The following is a 22015-nucleotide window of genomic DNA, read 5'->3' as shown; positions in this document are numbered from 1 at the left end:
GATTGCGCAGAATCCACTCACATCAAGCATTTAGCAGTTGTTTTAGCTATCTTAGTATAGCTTGTTTTAAGCAATCTACCTACTACTCTTTGCCAGTGGATAGCACAATTACTCCTTTCAAACACAGTACTGGACCTTCAGAGCGTCCCAGCTGCTGTTTGAATGTGCAGGCACAAACATGCTTGTCACACCAAACTGAAAATTATTTGTTTCAGCATGGAGCTTAAGGCATATGTTTGAATTCTGATTAAACTCCTAAAAGCTCAAAATCTCATAACTGAGATTAATAAACCACATTCAAGAGTTCTCAGAGGTTTTATTTAGAGAGGCAAAAAACCTGCACTAACTGTAATTTTGGTAAGCCTGTAGTCAGAGAAGAGCATGCATAATCTTATCAAGCTGCCATCAGCCAGCCTGGACACCTAAGTTCTTTTAGCCAGATCTTACCTGAAGACAAAAGCTTATGAGTCCGTAGGAAACTGATTGCCAGGCGCATTATGGATGCCTTGTCCAGGTGGGAACTGATGTTGTGGGGCAGGGGCAGCTCATGTGCCAGCTCATAGAACACCTCCGTCTCTTTGCTTCTTCTGCATCTTGCTGCATCTCTTGATTTCTCCTTCCTCCGTTCGGAACTGCTCCTGATAGGGAAAGAAGAGAAAGGAAAAAGCGTTTATTGAAATGCAATTCACAACTTGTGAGGCATTTACAAGTGTATCTTCTCAGCAATGAATCCATTCTGTCAAGTGTTTGAAATCAATTGGCCAAGCTTTAATACCTATTTGTGCCCTTTGAATGGGAATTAGGAGAGGACTGCCACAGCTGGAAAGGGCTCAGACTGTACATGAGTCAGCCTTTGAATGTCCTGAATCCCCTCGCAGTACAACAGAATTGAGATCTGCCTTAGGCAAGAGATTCATAATGAAATAGCAAAGTATTACTTCTGGACTCAGGAAACATTAAAAATAATTTTTTTGTTTGTTCAGTCTAAATTTACTTACTGTGGGACAGGGTGGTAATCCATTTTTAAAGCTAGAATAATTACAGTGAATATGGCTGTGACATAAATACGATGATGTTGTGGAGTTTTTCAATGGCTGCACTCCACGTTAAAATAGGAGTAGTAGTAGAGTATTGAATTGTGTTGGTCTGTAGAACTGTCTCAGCTCTTAATCCAAAATTTGTCCAGAAAGCCATTTTTCTTGGACCATGAAAGGCACAAAATGGAACATACTGTTGCTTGCAAGATAGCCCTTCTTTGGAGAAGCTGTTCTAATTAAATCACCATTTCTCCACTGTCTATGAAAATAGATTCCTTCTTGAGTAAAATAACACAACCAGTAGAGCTCCATGTAAAACAGAGGAGCGGTAAATAACAAAGGGGAAGACATTTTATGAAGCAAGTATGCAAATTTAAGCCACCAAGGGACATAAAACTAAATTGAACATGTGAGAAGCACAAGGAATAAATTTATAATGGTTCTGGGTTAGTGACTTAAAGAACCTTAATGACTCTAAGGTTCTTTAATGAAGTACAATTTCATTAAATTTCAGAACATGAAGCATCTGAATCCATTTAAAACCATGAGCTATTTCAACCCCACATAGCTCTGCTGATACTCCAAGTTCCTACATTTGCATGAGTTGAGATTTTGCAGTTGAGGATCACAGTCACACCAACACAAAATACATTTCTTTTCAAGCTGACTCTTGCAACAGTCCACCAGTGCCACTTGACTGAGCACAGAACAGGGTAATAAGTAGAACAGTTCCACTGTTCTTGCTGTTTTGGCTGCACATTAATTTCTAGAATCACCAGCAGTACCTCTCTCCGCTAGCAAGGCTTCCAAAATGAAGCTGCTTATAACTTGTTTTTTCCAACAACAATATAAAATAATGAGCCAGTAAACTAAAAATGGACCAACCAAAAAACCCCACCCTATCAAAACCAGGAGTTCAAATAAATATATTCTGTTGCATGAAGATTATGAGGAAAACAAGTATTCATCGCAGTACTTAATTCTAGAAACTGTTTCAATCATGATTGGTCTCATGCTAAACTGCCTAAAATAGTAAAGGATTATTAATCCATAGCAGAGTATTCTAAAGAAGATTACTTCTTGAAGACCTAGAAAGTCTCCAAAAGCTTCTAGCACTGAAACCACAGAAGGCTTCATAAATTAGTAAGAAGGAAAACCAGCCAGGACATGCATTAAATGCCAAATGCTAAAGTCACAATAAGGTTTTTGCTGGGGCTCAACAAGGCTGGACACTCAACATCATCATTCAAAGCAGGAGGGAGCTCACAACACATCAGCAGAGCCCTTGTGCTGCAAAACACAAGAAGTTGGGCACATATGTGGGATCAGACAGGTGCTCACTAGTGAGTGTGCTAACAGGGCAAGGGGGCTCAAATTCTTACAGTATCTTCTCAAGATCCATGATCAGCTCTCAGCAAACCTCTTTCACAATTATTTTGCCTAAGGTGAATGTTCTGTAACGTGGTCTCTATTACAGGAGGCATGTGCTGGAGGAGACCTACACACATTTCAGTGCATAATGGCAGGATCCAACTTCAGTAATTACTTCAAGGGTATTGCTGAAGCAAACACCAACCCATTTCAGTTTGAATCTAAAGGAAATTCACAGCTTAATACTTTTCTCCTTGCTAAGTAAGAGTCATGCTACATCCATGTGAAAAAAAAAGTCCCTTCTTACAACTCTCTGAGAAGATACAGCAAAAAATGCCTCATGTTCTCCTGGGGCAGGTGCTGGCTACAGGAGAGTCAGGTATAATACATGTACTGGTGGTACTTTCAGAAACATCTTGCTTGCTAAAGAAAAATGTGCCTATACAGACACTAGACTGGGAACAAATCTCAGTTTCTAATTATACCAAGAAAATAAAAGAGTAGAAGCAAAACAAAACCAAACAGAACAAAAACTATGTAGCAGTATTCGTGAGCATTTCCAATTGCCACTGGAAAAATATAACTTCAACCATAAATGTTTGAGCTCTGTTCTAAATCTAGAGGCCACAATTTTCACATTACTACCAACTTGGGCAAAACAAGATCCATTCCCTCCTCATTTAATTATGAAACTTTGGGAAACAAGGCCAAAGTCAGGTCACAATTTATACAGTAAAAACAGGTTGTATAAGACAGGGTCTCTCATGACACCACTGCAGCCACAAAGAAAAATATTTACTTGTCTAACCTCTGTAAATATAATTTTGAAGTGTGGCTAATGAGACAAGCTGGTTTCAATAACCATGGGTTGCTCACAGTTTCTAATAATTAACACTATAAGCAGAGAAAGATTTCCTCTCTTTCTGTTATAGATGCTTTCCCTCAACACTGCTTCTGCTAAGGTCCTCTGCAGAGAGACATCTCCGTTCTTTACACACCACACAAGAGCTTTCTCACATCAGAAAACAGGGAGGAATCAGCCTGTCTGGCTGCTTTCAAAAGACTTTTCTGCTCATCCATTATAATTTTAAATAAACAAATAACTTGCCTATTAAGCATTTTCCACTATAATTTTAAATAAACAAACAACTTGCCTATTAAGCATTTTCCCCTTGTGGCACCTCAGTTTTTCTCCCCATCTCCCCTCTCACAGGACACCCTCGAGTCATGTTGCTGTTGTAGCATAAGCCCACCAAGACCCAAAACACCCTCATGCCACTTCCTCACTCAAGACCTCCATCTAAGCTTGCTTGCTGTGCCTCCTAGGGATGTCCACGTCAAAATGGTCATTCTGCGCTTACTTGTCCTGGTTGCAAAAGACTCCCAAAACTGCAGCTGAGTTACAGAATTCTGCAAAAAGCAGTATTTTCATTATTTTTGTTTGCAGAGCATTAATAATTCTCTCTGCAGTTACCCCCATATGATTAGCATTTCAGCCTGGGAGAGGTTGGACCACCCATAGCTGGAGAGCGGTAAGTGACTGCAACCTGCACGACTGAAGGCCAGGAGGAAAGAAAGGCTGACGCTGAATCCCCTTCACACATCACCCAGGCAATAGAGAAAAGGCCTGGGCTCTAGCTAATTTATGAATCATTCCCTCCTAGCACATAAACCACCCACTTGTGTGGCAGAAAAAGAGCACACGCGTGCGTCACCGCTTGGAGAAAGCAACGCAAGCAGAAACCTCGCTCGCTCTGACAGATTTCTAAAAGTGCAGAGGGAAGAGCAGAGAAAGCCACCAGCAATCAAGCCACCCTACGCTGGTCCAAAGCCCCTGGGTATCAGGGCAGGATAAGATTCCACTGAGCTGCACATGAACTCTCACTGTAATCACAGCGTAACTGGTCCCAATAAACCAAGAAAGGAATGGAGAAGCTCAAATTTCTTTTGGAAATGGGGAAGCCAAGCTGAGGAATGGGTCTGTTGACTCCATTCAGGACTTGGCTACATTAATGGTGGTCAGGAGACTTGAGAAGGAACGGGGAGGCGCTGGTTCCCAGCAAGGACTCTCCCAGGGCTGCTGGATGATGTGCCAGTGCTGCACTGCTTATGGGTGTGCAAGCCATTGGGAATGGAAGAGTTCCGGAGGCACAGGCAGTTCTGTGACACAGAACACAAGTACAGCACTGTATCCTCAGGACAGCTGTTTACGTGATTTCCCACTCCTGCCTGCTGGATTTAGTTTGCACTCTGAAAATAGAATTTAAGGGACAATGCACGTGAGAAAAGATGACAAACAACTGGCAACTGTTTGTGCTCCCAAGGTGAAGCTTCCAAATTTTCATAAGCAGTTCTCCATGCTTCTTCCTAGAATCCAAACACCAAACTAGTCCCAAGGGTACACCCATGCCCAGGAACAGACCTCTTGATGCCACTGAGTGAAAACACCCCAGGTGATGTAGAAATGCCTTGCATGGATCCCAGGAGCCAGATTCCTATCTCTTTTGCTCATTGCAGGCCTTGCAACACCGAAATCAGCAGGAATGCCTGCAGACAAAGGTCTTGCACACCCGGGGTGAAGATCATAATCTGACTTTCTGAAGCCTCTCTGACTGCAGGACTGGAAACTTCAGGGACAGCAACTTATTGGCAAAACCTGAAGCCCCACATAACCCATCTGCTTTAAACAATCTTGCAAAACTACCGTGTCAGCTTAGGAGTTGCCTTCCCAGTGTCCACTGCTGTGACAGCTCCAGGCTCCAGCAGCCAGGAAAACTGCTGAGGGAGCCTGCCTCAGCCAGAGGCTGCACTGCTGCCACTGTCCTGCTGCAGCATATCCCCTGCAGGTACATGTGACCAGAGACAGGAAGGATCAGCCCCACAAACAGCGAGGCACACAGATCATCCCCCACCTGGGAGCTTCGACACAGGGCGTCACTCACTGATCCAAAGTTTGGTTAGGTGCCTACACAGTCCTCCTCAGCTCAGCAGCCAGGGACTGAGCTCAGGTTTCAGTCCTGTTTCCACTGCCTGCGAGTGCATTTGCTCTCTGCAGTTTAAATCCCACCAGTACTTCATCTCCACCAGTAACCCCTGCCCACCACCTCCACCCATCCATCTGCTGGTCCTTCCCCCAGGCTGTCCCAACCCCCTCAAAGCCCTCGGTACCCACGCAGCTGATGAGGGTGCCAGGCAGTCAGCATCAGGGGTCCTCCCTTCTCTCAAGGACATTGGTGGCCTTGGTGGCAAGGAGACTTGCCAGGACAGCAATCTTCTGCTCGGGGTTTTGCTGCTCTTCACGAGTCCATGTGGGTCGATGCTCAGGTTGTACACACACACACACTTGTTTAAGATTCAGCAGTGCAGCAACTGCACTGAATTACACTCCCACTGTGCAGGCTCCAGATCACAGAAGCTTTCAGAGAAAAATGCACACCTTGCAGAAAAATATCTCCTAAGTAAGCCAGTAGCCTTCACTCGTACCCACATTCTGTGTGACACATCCGGACAGCACTTTGAATTGTGCAGTTCAGACAGACCCGCTTGAGTTTACTTCATGATTTTGGTGACCCTTGGACTTTGCTTCAAACTGCCATGTATGCAAGCTAGTAAAACAACAAGCATATTACTTTATATCCAATGGCTGGTTATTAAATGTTTCTAGCTTCAGCACTTTAAAGGTCAAGAATCCACAGTTAATGAAGTTGTCACAAGTAATTTCTCTAGCAAATGCTCCATTTTGAATGGTTTTGAATTAAAGCATCAAATGCTAACTTGCAGAACAAGAAAAATACATTCTGCGCATGCAAAGATAAGAAAATACTTTACAGTACAGATAAATGAAAAATCCAATGCTTAGCATAAAAAAATTCAAACTAAAACCTGTAAAAACTCAATAAAAGTATTTGAACAGGCAGTACTACCTTAGGTAACAAAAAAGATTTATTTCAAACTTGCAAATATATTTTTTGCTGAGTTTATATTGTGCATTACTTTCTGCTTGGCAAATCCCTAGTTGATTTGAACCAGAATAATAAAAAAGGAGTTTAGCTGACTGTGAGGCACTCCACAGCTATCTCAGAACCACACCACGTGACTGCTCCAGAGATGTGCTTGCAGACACCAAGCAGCCAGCAGTCATGCTTACTTAGCCTTAAAATTCCTTTAAAAAGTATTTGCAACCATTCTACCTGACAAGCAGTTTATTCTGGAGGGCATGCTGTGCTTTTGAAAGCTCCCTCAGTTAAAGTAATAAAAGTGACCCTCAGTAAATAAAAAGTGCTAGAAGCATCAATTTACTCACTCCCCACAAACTCAGGCCAAACTATGAAAACTGTGAAGGAAACCCATACACAGTGCCATGCAGATCCCTCCTTATACCCCTTTCCAGTGAAAATCACTATTTCCAAGGCCAGACAAGACACCAGGTGCCCAGGTTCAGCACACCAGAAGAGCAAAAGAAAGGGAAAGGACACAGAGCTATTTTCAGGTAGATGAAAAAAAAACCCTAAAACCAGTTGGAAATTCGTGGAGTGCTCATGGAGGGCAAGTGCTAAAGCAGCATTGCTGCCCACTGGGATACAGTACCCAGAATACAGACAAAATAAACTCAAAGGACGCCAAAAGGGGAATTTGTTAATAAAGGAAATGAAAGTTCGAAGGTAACAAGAAAGGCTACTAACAGAAAGGGCTATTACAAAAAAAAGGAAATGAAGTATCTTCCACCCTTCCTTTAAAGCTGCCCTAACTTACAGTAACTCACCATGAGTTCCTTGGCTTGTTTGAGGAATTTCTCGTGTTTCTTTACATTCTCATTAAATAACAAATTCCTGCTAGTTCAGCAAAGCTTGGCACCCGCTGCCATAGCAATAGATGTAATTCCTTCACCAGAGTTTAAAACCGAAGGTGAGATGATAGGAAAATGAGAAATCTGAGTGTCTCAGGCGCAGAGGAGGGAAGAGTCTGCATTAAGAGTGAGGAAATAATTTCCCTTCTCATTAGGATGTTTGGCACTTTAATTAATAAGAGGATTTGGCTACTACAATTACAGTATCAAGAGATGAGGCCTAAATGAATACCAAAGTTTTGGTGCCTTCAAACATGTTTATGATTCACTAAGTCTGTATCACTCCAAGACCTTCGCAGCTGACAGTAACACAGCCAGAAACAGCCTTTCTTTTCAGGGGATAAATTTATATGTACCTCAACAGCACACATAAGACTATAACTTCTCTAGTGTCTGAAGCTCTGATTGTACATTTTGTAATAATAGTTAAAATGTATTGGGTTTGTGTTTTATTTATTTTCATTAACATTCTTAGCACTGATTTGTGAAAAAAAAAAAGAAAAAAAGAAAAAGACCATGCTACTAAAAGAAAAAGCATTATACCTATACAGTTTTAAAATGCATATAGCACTGGTATCCTTTTTATACCACTAACTGCATTTAATGCAGCCACAAAAAGAAAAACACTTTGCAAGTGCAATTTAAGGTATCACTGTAAATACTAAAGTTATCATAACAACTACGTAGTACTTTGGAAGTTGAATGTTGCAAACCTTCTTGCTGCAACCTCACTGAGGCTGCAGGAGCACTGACATTTTTAAAAGCATTTAGGTTGAAATATGTCAACAGAATCTGATAAATTTAATCATAGTAAGCAAAACAATGTCTAAGGATTTATGTTCTTCCTTTTTTCCTCTGGTTCTATGAGTACCTTGACCAGAAAGATAAGTATTAGGATTTTGGCAGCCATTAATCTCTCCTGGATTATTTTACGATGCTGAGAGTGCCAGCCTGTCCCGCAGCTGCCACGCCAGCACAGGCCTGGTACCTCAGAGGATGTGCCAAATGCTTTGTGGTCGGGGCAAGGCACAGCCCATGGAACCACCTGAGGCCCACAGCGTGCAGAGATGATGCCAGGCTGCTGATCAGCCATTGGAACAGATAGCAGCACTGCCTTTTGCCTATATTTGGGCTAGATGACTTTACTCTGGCTTAGCTTTCAGGAAGTGCAGTATCCTGCTCCAAGTCACTGCATGCTCAGAAAGCACCAATGCTGCTCATAGAGGGTCAAAACTGCTCTGGGTCACCTTTGTAAAGGTGCTGCAGCCCACATTTAAAACAGATCAGTGAAACACATCCGCCATCTTCTCAAAAATATTAGAGACATTTGGAGAGAAACCAGAAGGACAGCATATGGTCAAATCTCAGTGGGCCAGCCATTTGTCTCAGCTCAGGGCTTCTCTCCCCACACTGGTTTTGCACTGCTCTGTTCCATCAAGATCATGGATTCCTTCCCTGTGGCAATCAGCCAAGACAAGACAAGCTTCAGAAATGACCTGCAGACTGAAGAAGGCCGAGCACCAACCACTCAAAACAACACAACAGAAATGACTGATCCAACAAAAACTGAACTTCCTTTTAAATCACCTTTTTTTTTTTTTTTTTTTTTTTTTTTTTTTTTTTTTTTGTGGGAGACAAATGCATCACTCTGCTTTTCTCTCCTGGAATGGCACTGCAGCAGTGGGGATAAGGTAGGTTATGACAATGCACAACCCCAGATGGCTATCAATGATTTGTGTTTGAGAGATTACAGATCCTTATCTTGGGGCATTACTTGTAGTAATCAGTCAATTTTGACAGCTAATCTAGAGGTCCATACACATTGTTGCTCAAAGGCTCAGCAGGTATTGCTAAGATCTGTTTTCAGATAACCCAACTATTTACCTACTCTAAAAAACACATATGAAAGGATGTGCTTTATCTCTTCACCAGCGGGTTAAAGCTAAAGGTGAATGAAGTGCAATTTGCAGGCTGGGGGTGGGGGGTGAGGGAGGTGGGCCCCATAGTTAAATTCAAAACCAGCCTCATTTTTCAATGGGGCACTGACAACATCCCCAGCCCATACCAAACCACAAAGCATTATTTAACAAGATGGCACAACTGCAGGTAAACAGGGACAATTTTTCAATTAAGCTTGATTTCAAGCCTAAGGGACAAACATGGCCATGGCATGACTTTGCTGTCAGTGGCATGCGTACCTAACTTCAGCCCCAAACCCACTTAACTGTAAACAGTTCAGAGAGTCACACAGAGCACTGTTGACAAATCCCAAGTTTTATGATCTAACTGTCTTGTTTCTTGGGCAATACCCACCAACATTTGTGGGGGCTACCCCTGGGGCTTCAGCAGGCTTGGACCACTATCTCATGACATTTTAGCTGTTGTGCTGGCACATTTGCTGACAGGTTCACACAAGGGGCCTTTGTGGGTAGGAATAATGAGAGAGGCCTGCACAGCACAGGAAAATGGGTGGTGACCACCAAAGGCTGAAAAAAAGCCTCTTTCAAAGGAAGGTCTTTGAAAACATTCATTACACCCCACCCAGCTATTTTCACTACAATATTTCAGTACATAAAAACAACATAGGGAAAATAAACAGCCCACCCTTCAATATGTTGTAGGTTCTCTGAAAAGAAATCAGCAAGCCATGAAGATGTAGAAATCTTCACCAAAAAGAGCCATGTAAGAGGCCATCCACCAAAACCTCTCCACGCCATCTTTCTTCTCTTATGCATCTCCAGGCTCTCTATGTAAGCTGACTGAAATAGACATCCTAATTTTTACAGTAAAATGAAATTTAAAAGTGTATTGAGTAGTAAAGACATGATTAGAAGCATTTATAGGGATTGAAAAGTAACTATATTGACCCAATTGAAAAAATTGCTAAACAGTCCACTACAATGTATTTCAGCTGTGATTTTTTTTCCTACCAATTTCAGCTAGAACTAATAAAATATTTCAGGTAAAACAGCAGCCAGAGAGAAAGAAGCAATAAACAATCCATAATTAAATGGGTCTCTGAAACCAGCAGACAGCTGTAAACTGGCAGCCAGTCTCACAGAGGCTTGTCTCCATCACAGTCAGGGAAGTTTCCAACTGAGCAAAGATTGAGCAGGTGAAGCCCCAGCCTCGGGAGCACAGAAATAGCTCCTTCTCCTGAGGCTTTGTGCTGCTCTCTGATGATGCTCACCACAGCACCCTTACTCATAAGTTCTGTGCAGAAAGGCAGCAGAGCGCCCACAACAGAAATTCCCCCACTTTGAGTCACCTTGTTGCAAGCATGAGGGCTCTGTGATGGATGCTCTAAAGACTGCAGCGGGGGCACACGCCAACTCTCAATGAAAATATTTTGTCTCCTTTAGAGAACATTCAAAACACTCACTAAAATTATTTTGCAGCATTGTCTGTTAATAAGTCATGCTTTGTCCTCCTCCTAAAGTGTCAAATTTTCTAATACTAAAGTTAAGAAAATAGATCTGGCAATAAAATCTGTATTAAATAATGCTGACCCTTCTTTACTTTCTGGGTTTTAACCATGTTAGCGTGCACTCAGCAATGATGGAAGTTAATGATTTCTCCTTCTCTCTCTCTTGGCCATCCATGGTAAGATGATGGATATCCAGAAAGACAGATTAAACAGCCATTTCTTTGGCAAGCAGGGAATAATAATTCCTGAAAGTAACAATGCAGATGCTCTAAAGTTTGATCATTCCTTGTAATACAGCTTCCTCCACTTCCTGCAACAATGATCAAGTGCAGATTTTGAGGGCCAGGCTACATTTTTTGCCCTCTGGGGTGTGGGTTTGGTCCGTACAAACATCCTGGGACACAGCTCATTCTCAGCCCCTGCTTTCTCTTTGGAGGGCTGTTATTTTATACAGTAGCTCTTTCATTGTCTCTCACCTCCTAACTAAGCCATCAGGATAAACTGGAGCAGTGATAACTTTGTGTGCTGTGATTTTGAGTTCTCATTAACATTCAAAAGTCTGCCACTAGTTTAAGTCAATAAAAATTGAAATTTAGCAGCTTCAGCTGGGGTAAATTTTCTTCCTTGCTTACTACAAGGTAAAAGGATTGATACCAAAGGGTAAGACCACATTGTCTACCTGGCCAGAAAAGCAGCAGTCACTTCAGCCAAGTTAGGCAATTCCTGTAAATTTACAGCTAAAATCAGAGCCTGGAGTGATGTAACCTGGGGGCAATCAGTAACCCCAAAACACACACCTTCAGCTCCTGGCAAAGTCCTGAGGAGCCTTCTCATTGCTGACCTGCCCCTCCGCACCCATGAGGGACATCGAAACTCCAGTACCTGAGGAGGAAACAGTTGTGGCCCCTCAACACTCTACTGCAGTATTTAAAATATTTTAAAAATTAAGGCTTGGTTCTGTTGGGTATTGGCCGCTAGCTCCTCTGACACATCACCCTGAATTACTCACTAAACACTAACTTTCAAAGGGAACTGATATAAAGGCAGTCTGTGTTGTAACACAAAGTAAATAACTGGATGCAGTCTTTCTCTTCTGGTGTTTCTTGCTTTATTGCTTCCCTGCTCCTACTGTATACTAACTCCTAAACCTCTATGTAGCTACAATTATAAAATGGTTACTCTGGGAAAAGGAAAACAAAAATGAACACAGGAAGCAGTAAAGCTAGGAAGAAATTATGTACATATACAAAAGCCAATTCACATGGCCCCATTTTTTTCTATTTTCTGGGTTTTACTTCAGAACTATAAATTAACATACCAGTATTTTGGTGTTATTCCTGTTGGAGTTTTGCACTCCTTAAGTTTAAGCAAACAAGGCACATATGCATATACCAGGCCTGATTCTCATCTCCACCACAGCCCCATCATCCCAAGAGGGCAGGAGGCAGGAATCAGCTGTAAGAAATTCTGTTTATGAAAAACACAGGAAGACCTCAGTTCATCCAGAAAAGAAACAAGACTTTTTGTTTCATACGATGCCATCCACAACTGTAAGCTTAACAACACATCACAACTAGGCAGGTCCTGGAGGTCTCTCAGAACTGTGCATCTGTCAGGGTGCGGTACCTCAATATTCATTGTTTTGATTCTAACTATACAGCAACCACGTTTCTGACGAGAATGTCCAAGATGCACATGCTGAAATGCTTGCAACTGAATCAGTACACACAGAAGTGGCCACAGGAGTTACACAAAACAGATGGCATTGCCCAAGTCAGGAGTGAGGGTGCTCTCAACCCAGTAACTACCAACACTGTTCTGTAAATATACTTTGTGCCTCCTTACAGTGGTTCTTGGAAAATAAAATTTCTATTCTTCTCATCTTTTCCCTAAATTACGTAACTTAATCAACAGAACTGCATAATTTCCCAAAACCTAACTGCTTTCTCAGAAAATGGAAAAAAGAGAAGGAAAAATATTAGGGAAAAAAAGAAAAGAAGCTGCACTCACTGTGAAAAATCATGGTTTTGTTGTTAGAAAACACAAGTGGGATGGTATAGAGGCCAAAGCTGAGGGAGGCTGAGAAACAACTGCACCACCAGGAGCAGAAGGGCAGGGGAGAGCTGAGGCAGGCACAGAGAGAGCCCGTAGGCATGTTGATGGAAGCTGAATCCAAAAGGGAACGGCGCTTCTTGTGCTAACGTATTCTTTTGAACTGTGTGGGTCTGCCAGGGCAGTTAGCTACCTCTGTACAGAACATGCTGCTGTGGCCAAGGGGAGTTATAAAAATGTATTTACCCCTTCACAGAACAGGGAAAAAAGGTCCTTTAGTACAGAATACAAAACATGAATAAATATTTAACTCTTTTACTGGAACAGTTTTATGCCACTGTGAAACACATTTAAGACTGTGACATATGGAAAACAAGTCATAATTAAAGAGCAAGGCATAGTAACATCTTATGGAGACAATCTAAGTTGTAAAAATATTACTTGATTTATCATAGTTTTTAGTCAATGATACATTTATAAAGCAACAAGCCTCAGAGAAATACACTTCATGAACATACTACTGATTTTATTACACATTCTAAAAAATTTAAAAGTCATTTTATTAATGACTGTATATAAAAATTATCTATATAAACTTTTCTCCCTTGTTCCTATTACCATTTCCTCATACAGATAATGGACTTCAATTTCTGTTGATTTTCAAGAAAACATTGGGAAAATCTTCAAGGACTGTAAGACAACAGCCATTACCAGAACAAACACATGTGGATGAATATTTTAACCACAGTTTCTCCACTTAAGAGGAAACCAATCTCTCAGATCACTAAGAATCAAACAGGTGATTTTCATGACCGATACTAAACAAAGTTTCGTTATCTACCAATAAATGTTTACCACAGCTGAGAACAGATTATTTAGCTTTAACCAACGAAGCCTGGCAAAACCTTTCTAAAAACACAGTGAACAAAACCAATCCACCATGTAAGAAGTGGATGTAAGAAGAAAGAGGCTCTCCTCTATTTGCTATATTTTCAATTCAACTCCAACTCATAGTGAGGTAGGGCGTAGGCCTGTGCCTGTGCAGACACAGGGATTTTGTTCACTGTGATTACAGCAAGTTTTATTAAAAACCTGAATGAAGATTTGTTTCCCTGAAGCTCTAGCTTGCTAACAGCTCTGGGAAAAGGATGAATGACAGCGTCAAACCTCATCAGCCCAGAAATGAAGAATGCCAACAACTTGTCTAACCTGTAGATCAGAGGTGGTACGATTCACTTGAATTAATACAATTTGAATCTGAGCATTTCTTTAAAACAACAGTCTGACCAACTTAAGCAGCTTTCAAGGATGGAGAACCAAAGCCAACCCACTGCAGCATTTAGAAACTTGCTCTACTGGTCAGTCACCTTCACTGTCAAAATATTTGTATAGATTTTCTTTTTCCTCCATTATAATTTATTTCTTACTGCCTATTTTTAAAGGCCTTAAGTTATTTTGGGCACACTGGTGTAGCAACCCAATACCACTTCACTCTCAGTCTCTGTTCATACTGTGAAAAACCTCGTAACCAACAGGTCTTGCATCACTCCTATGTTCTGTGCAGAAACTAGGTGCAAATTCAAACCCAACACTTAACATGAGAAAACATCAGGCCAGGCAGGAAAGAGCAAAGAATTACAAAGTCGATTTTGGCCAGAGGGGAGAGGAGAGACAGAGAAACAAGCAAGATAAGCTGTGGGGTTTTGGGAAAAAAAACCCACACACAGCAAACACTCCCCACCCCAGTTCCCAGAAAAAGCAGTGTTTGCCTCTGGTCATGCTGTTTCCCCTTCTGCCTTCTCCAGGCAGCAGCTCTACACAGCAAGTTACTCCTCAGGTGCTTCCAGAGTACACAGCCAGTCAGTGCTCAGGTGCTTCCAGAGTCGCTGCTGTCACACACCATTGGTGCTCGCTGGGCCAGGCACAAACATTTCTACAGACCCATTGCTCTGGACAGTAAAGCCCAAAGAGGGGCTACAGGCAGCAGCTGCAAAGCCTGTTTCTGTGACCTCTCCCTCCCCAGTGTTTACATGGGAAGGATGGAATGCCATAGAGCATACAGTTGACTAAAACGGCTTTGCAAAGCCAATCTCAAAACATGTCTTTGCCACATTTTTGGGAGCCACATTTATTTAAATTATCATCTTGAAGTATTAAACTCCTCACTTCCTCGTTTTAGCATTAAAAACAAAACAGCAACAAAAACATACTTGACATGAGATGTCCCATGTCTGACCCATCTGACTCCCACTCAGAGCAGGGATCCCACACTGACACTCCTCCCCGGGCACTAACAGGGGACCCAAGGAGAGGAGGAACAGCAAAAAACACCTTAAACTCCATCCAAACAATGATACTTGTGGAACAAAGGAAGAGGACACAGGGGGGACACAGCAGAGCTCAGGATGAAGGTCTAGCCTGTGATACTACAAAGGCCAGGTCTCCCCTCCCCAGTGTTTCTCAGAGGAATCACATCACACCTGTCCTGGGATCAATTCTTGCCTCATCACACCTACTGCAATGGAGTTATCCCGACTTGCACCAATGCGAGATTGGAACGCAACTCTTCAAAGTAAGTTTTATGTTTTCTTGCGTTGTTTTAATGCCAATAAAGAGGAAACACTTTTCTCTCAGACTCTCCTGGGACATATCACACTCCTTACACCAGATCAACTACTAAGAGGCAGTGAGTGTTCAGCATGGGAAGGAACATCTAGGTATCCACATCAGTTACTTGGCTACCAAGAAAGAGGGATAAAAATTTAAAAGAGAAAGTAGGTAGAAACAAGAGTTTTGGAAAAAGTTTAAACAAAACAAGGGCTCCACAAGGAAAAAAAGTAACTTTTCCTATAAATCTATTATAGAAAACAATGGGAGTTTCACATAATTCCAGAAGCCATGAGAGAATGAATCTGTAACTGGTCTGTGATTTAGCATTTCCAATGCCTCAATACAAATCTATTTCAGTAGAGAAAAAGAAATAAAATTTTGAGGAGTATTTGAAATGAAAACCATATAAAAAAGCAAAGAAAGACCACAAACAGAGGTTCATTAAATTATGTTCTCTTCCACACAGAAGCCTGAAACATGGAGAGAACTGGAAACCAGATTTTTATCAAACCATCTCTGGAGGAAGTAGATAACACAATTGAGAAAATGGGATAAAGATTTGGGAGTGCCGTCAGCAGATTTAGGGAGAGGAAAGGGAAAGCACACAACCAAAAAAAAAATCCCATGAGTGCAGAAAGACTTCAAGAATATGGAAAACATTTCCAAGTGCAGACCCAGAATTAGATAAAGAGAGGAGTCAAGAACTTTTCACCTTAAATGTCTTGCTTCACAAAGGGGAAAAGGTGCAGGTGTGCCTGAAATACAGGAACATCTGGACTTTGTTAAGTCCTAGTTATGCAAGCACTGATCATCTTAATTAGCCAGGCTTTGAGAACTGTCAGGAGGACAAAGATTAATTCTGTTTAACTCCATGAATAACACTTTTTAAGAACAAAAGGGCTCAGCCTGTACAGTAGCTTCATCAAGAAAGATACACTTCTTATTCCCACAGGGATCCAGTAAAGAAGAGGAAAAGATACTGCATAAAAACTTTAAAGGGAAGATGAAAATGTACCTTCTATTAAGCAGTACCTTCATAAAAATATACATGACTGCAACTATGCAGATACAACTCAGCCCTCAAAAAAACACTAGACCAACCCTACAATGCAAAAAACTTACAACAAACCTTATGTCAGGATCTATTTTCTGTATGCTCAAGTATTTTTTCCCCATGTTTCTGCTCACAGCTTGCTGTATCCTCACCCATGGCAAGTTCCCATGGCTACCTGCTCATTGAGCCCCATGCTACCCCTTGTTCTCGCAAGGCCACTGCCAGCCCTCCTAAGTGCTCCCCTGGCAAGAACACCTGCCCTGTGAAGCAGAGTCCATTTCATTTATTGAAAAGCCTTTTCCAATTTGGCCTGAGTAAACTTCTTTTCATGGCTGTCTGCCCAAATATCTCTGATCTTACATGCTTTATCCCTGGTCCAACTGCTCACCTAAACAACCTAAATGTGCTCATTTTCTAGTGTGCTTCTTTCTGGCACTCCCATCACAGGCCAGGAGGAGTTGAGCCCTTGAGTCCTCCTCCCTGAAGGTGAACTGGAAGTTCAAACTAGAGCTTAGCCTAAGACTAGCTGTCCTGAGGATTTAATTCTGCATCTCCATCTGTATTTTACACTGAGTTTTCACCAGAGGTGTTGTTTTCCTATTTCCTTTCATGCTACTGTTTCAGTAGTTTGGGGAGCTACCTCTCTATTTCACTCTGTCAGCAGGGAACTGGGGAGCATTTTCTGCAGTGAAACCTGCTTTGTTCAACATCAAATCATACCTACAAGATCACAAATAAGTAAGTAAATATGACAAACAGCAGAGTTTCCCCTGTATCTACATTGGCATTCACACTCTGTCAGTTTTGCTGCTCCATTTTGTTCTCTCTCAGGTGTAAGCCAACACATTACACTGCTTTGTTATCCAGCCATGGTAATACAGCTTTGATGTTACTCAAAGTTTAACTTCACTGAAGTTGTGTTTAACATGCCATGAACAGAATCACCTTGTGCATCACATCCTGCCTGTTGCTCTACACTGCAAACAGACCTCTGCCACCATAACTTCAGGTTATTGCCCTAAATTTGCATTTATATCAGTCAACTAGAATTAGGGTTTCTTACAGTATGGCATTGTTTTTACTCCATTGTATTGCTATCTAAATATTATGCCACTAAGTTCACCTTTGAAGACAACTTTCATGTATTTGACCAGTACTGACAAAAAAGAATTCAATAATTTGCTCTGCCATAAACACATTTTTAATAGCACCCTACCCTTTCTTCTAAACACTTTGAAGCTGCAGTGGGAATAAAGGATTACCCAGAGAATGGGCACAATAAAGAAGCAACGCTCAAAGTATTATAACATTACAGATTTCTAAAAACAGCTTCAGCCACAATAAATGCTAAGGCACTACAGTACAATACAGACCCACATCACTTACAAGATTAACACAAAGGTTTTTGTTAGATAAAAGTACTTTAGAAAGTTGATACGTGTGATATTTTCTCCTACATTACACATGAAAATATCAAGACATTAATGCATAATAAAATATTAAAACAATAGTATCTTTGCACATTGTATTAGCCTGGGCCTGTAAAGAATTATCTGACCAAGACCAGCAAGACTATGTGCTCTAGCTAATAATCTGCACAGCTACACACAGGAAAAGACTCTCCCCACCTTTTCAGGTGCCATTGTCTTAGTTTTTAGGGTAAGGAGAGGGAGTTAATTTACTTTACAGATTGTGTGGACCAACAAGACCTAGCCTTCCCGAGGATTACAGTCCTTGCAGTAACACAGTGGAGCAGAAATTGGCAGCAATAGCTGGAAAAGGAGCTGGAGAAAGGGCAGGTATTTTGAAGGATGGTCAGGAGCAGTAATTTAGGCATGTGAGAGGGTAACTGTCCTTGACATTTGCAAACTGGCAAGCACGGTACAGCAGTGTCCAGGCTGCAACTATAAAATACTTTAAGTACTGCAGCTAGAATTTAGCAGTGGTTCCCTATTTGGTCACTCAGAACTCAATGTCTTTAAATAAATACTTTTACAAACTACAAATGTACCAGTGAGCATGTCCAGCTTTTGCAAGACACTAAATATCCTTCACATACCCTGTGGCTAATGCTTTACCCTGGACACTGGCTACCCATTGCCAGTGTAATAAGAAGTCCAAGCATTTAAAAAATGATGAGAGGTAAGTCTGGTTTACAAGAAAATGGAAAAATTTAAATGTTTGTAGATGTGTGTGCACAAACATATACGTACGTATCAGAATCACCATGCACACAAACTCAGAAGGGGGCTCAGAAGTACTTGCCTTCCCATTCCTGAATTTTTGTGAGCAACTGGACACAACTTCAAACTTCTCCATCTTAAAATATTATATTTTAAAAAAAGAAAAAGTCAGAGACATACAGAGAGACAGAAAGGAAATATGTGTCTCACACCTGAACATCAAGAATGAAGACCTTCACAGTAACTGCTTTGTGTAACGCATGGTAGGAGCTACCAGTGCTGCAATGACAGAAATAATTTTCTCAGTTTTTGTCATTACCAGACACATTCCTCAAGGTGGGATGGATAAAATTATACTAATAATTGCACTTCAAACTGTGCACAAACTTTGACTTGGCAATACTCTAGTATAGAAAAAGAAGAGGAAAAAGTAGGAGCTATCCCTCAGAAACCAATGCCAGGATTCAGTATACCCATAATTTTATTGCCTGAAGCCTCTACTGAAAAGGCCCTTCCTCGCTGGAGAAGGGGGAGAAGACAATAAAAACCAGAGGACAGAAGTAGGTTACAAGTAAACATTATCCAGTTAAACTGCTAATGGCAAGCTCTGTTGTTATATTTTTATCAATGCTTTTCTGCAAATTACTTTTATTAGTGATAATTTAGCTTTTATTTCATTATCTGGCACAGCAGACAAAAGGAAAACAGATTTGTTTTACAACAGCTCCAGCACTTGCTCTGTCCATTAACATTGACAGACGAAGGTAAATTAAAGCTCTTAGACCACATTTTCAGCATATGTAGCACTGAGATCTCTGTTCCTAACCAGTATGTGTTTCTAAAGGAGAACAGATTTCATGCTAATGCTTTTATTCTCTCCACACAGTTAATGCAAGTTTCTGTATTTTTTCATATTTCATATTGTTTCTCCATTCAGTTCAATGTGCTTCCAAAAACATCTCAGGACAATCAGGGAGAATCAATATTTTAAACAAGGAAAATACTACATTTCAGTCAACTGAAGAGTGAAATAGCACTTTCCCTCCTTCCAGTTTTCTTAAGACCACAAAACCACAGAGAAATTGTGCTTGATTAAAATAATAAATAAGCATAGAGAACCCTTGGAGGACTTTATTTTTTCCAATGCTCCTCTTCATCCTTTTTTTAGGATGGATGTTTTAGCTGAAAACATCCAATGTTTTCAGCTATTTTACTTACTTCAGTAGAAGTAAACAGATTGCTTTATAACTTTCATCTAAAATAATAAATTTATTTATAGAAGCCAATGTAGGGAGCCAGCTGCTCTGGGCAAACAGCAGGCTCCCCATTAAAACCATAGTTAAATGGCTTTGATTACAAAGAACTTTGCAAGAAAAACAACAAAATATTATTGACTGCTCTAAAAGTGCAAGTAATTAGTCATTAGTAATAACCATTCTAACAAAATAATACAGTCACTTCTGTTCTTTTATGAAATAGCCTTTCACTTGGACTTAACAAAAAAGTCATATTAGAAAACCAGAATTTCAAAGTCTGAACGAAAGCCAGATATTCTGGCTTGGTCTGAAGACTACTTGTGTTACTATTTTATATATATATATATGTATATTTATATACATATATTCTTTAATATTAGATATTTGGGATAGTTCTAGTTTGTGATATACAACCCACATAAAAGGGCTCTTTCTCAAAGGCAATAAATAATGCCATTACCAGTTGTTCAGTCTGAAATTGCTGCCATAACCCAAGCATAAGCGTTTATTAACAATAAATACAAAATTAAAAGCTGGTAACAAAGTATTTCAAAGAAAGAATATTCTACTTTGTAGAAGCAAAATGAATGAGTTCTGCTACCATAATTTCTTATTGACTATTCAGCTTTGTGACATATTACCCCAATACTGTCAAATGTCTTTATATTTTCTAATAAATTCCTAATTTTTCTCAGAATAAGATTTTTTTAAAGTCTCAGATAAACTTGGCTTAGTTTTTCTGTTTCTTCAGCAAACATTACATGCCCAGTTACAAACAAATGTTACTGCTGGGGCAGGTCACAGTGATGAAAATAGATTAATATTAAAGCACATGGAAATTTGGAAGAGCAAGAAAATACTTCTTGGACTACCACCAAGGCAATTTTAAAGCACAAACATGAATATAATTTAATCATTTCCTTACAAGCAGCCTTCCCTACAGGGCTCCCAAAGAAATGAAAAAAATGAAGCGTCAGGGTATGTATTTTAAGAGGACCTTTACTGAGTTGGGGGAGGAGGAAGAACATGGCAGTTGAGTATTTTTAACCAGCCTTCCAGAGATGAGTCTAAATCAAGCTCTTACGAATCTTCCCTGTCATAACCCACTACAGAGGTCAAAGGCTGAAGCTTTCCCAGAGGTTCGCTGTGCACAACAAACACTAAAAGTTCCCTAAATTTAGTTTATATATAACAGCAAAAGTGCTGTGGCCAGTGACATCCCATTCAGTCCCATTAGTACTGAACAGGGCACACACAGGGCAGGCAAAAGCACAAAATGGCCACGTTTTCAGCTAATCCTAGTACTCACGTCTGCACCAGTTAGTGCGCTTACACTCTTTAAAACATGCTGAGAAAGCACGACAAAACCAATCCCTTACTGCAGACATTGGACATATTTTGCTATAAATAGAGTATTTTTCCCCCAATGTATTAGGATTATTTGTGAACTATTATTAAGCCTTACAAAAGGACTTGGGGTGCTCTTTTTTTTTGTTTGTTTTGAGCAGAGATGCAGTGAACAATTTTGAGTAATTTGAGATTGTGAGCTCTACCAGCTGGACTGGAGCAGCGAGTTCAATACCCTGCAGCCAACCTGGGGGACGCCTGGCGGGAGCTTGGCCACTCGGCCACAGCTGAAGCCCTTGGCTCTCGTGCTAGGATCTGACCTGTACACTATTTCATGCCTATAACTTATCTTCAAACAACATCAGGGAAATCAGTAGGAGAGGGAAGGCTGCTGGATGTGTGTGCTGAACTGTCTAGGAACCTGCCATTCCAACTGCGCTTAGGACTCACTCTTCTAATACTGCCTCCAATCAACCAATAAAGTAAAATTAAAATTAAAAAAACCAAACAAAAACCCAACAAAACACTTTTCCTTGAACTGTTTGAAATGCTTTAAAAAAGTAAAAGAGTCAATATAATGGAGGTGGTTCCAGAAGAAGCTATCAGTGTGATCAAAAAGGCAAACTACTGAGTTTCACAAGATACTGTCATCAGCAGCAAGCTCAACATGAGGAGATTTTTTTCTGCCCCAAGCTGTTCATACAGCACTGGGGAAGAACAAAGGGACATTAATGATGCTGTTGCACGTACTGCACAGCCTGACCAGCATCAGAGAAGTGTTGAAGAGCCTGAGGCCACCAGTCTCCTGCTCCACCAGATGCCCTGTCCTCAG

General features: G+C 40.8%; 1 protein-coding gene across 2 annotated transcripts in view; it reads right to left on the bottom strand.

The window, feature by feature from the left end:
- EPAS1 (endothelial PAS domain protein 1) overlaps positions 1-22015 on the bottom strand; it is a 77253-nt gene that overhangs the window by 34888 nt on the left and 20350 nt on the right. For both annotated transcript variants that reach the window (XM_074537195.1, XM_074537194.1), the window contains exon 2: positions 448-638. In XM_074537195.1, the coding sequence (XP_074393296.1) occupies positions 448-638 (191 nt within the window). The remainder of the gene's footprint in view (positions 1-447; positions 639-22015) is intronic.

Source organism: Zonotrichia albicollis, chromosome 3 (assembly GCF_047830755.1).
Source record: "Zonotrichia albicollis isolate bZonAlb1 chromosome 3, bZonAlb1.hap1, whole genome shotgun sequence".
Classification (NCBI taxonomy): domain Eukaryota; kingdom Metazoa; phylum Chordata; class Aves; order Passeriformes; family Passerellidae; genus Zonotrichia; species Zonotrichia albicollis.
The sequence above is the reverse complement of the archived record's forward strand: the minus strand, read 5'-3'. Positions and strand labels throughout refer to the sequence as shown.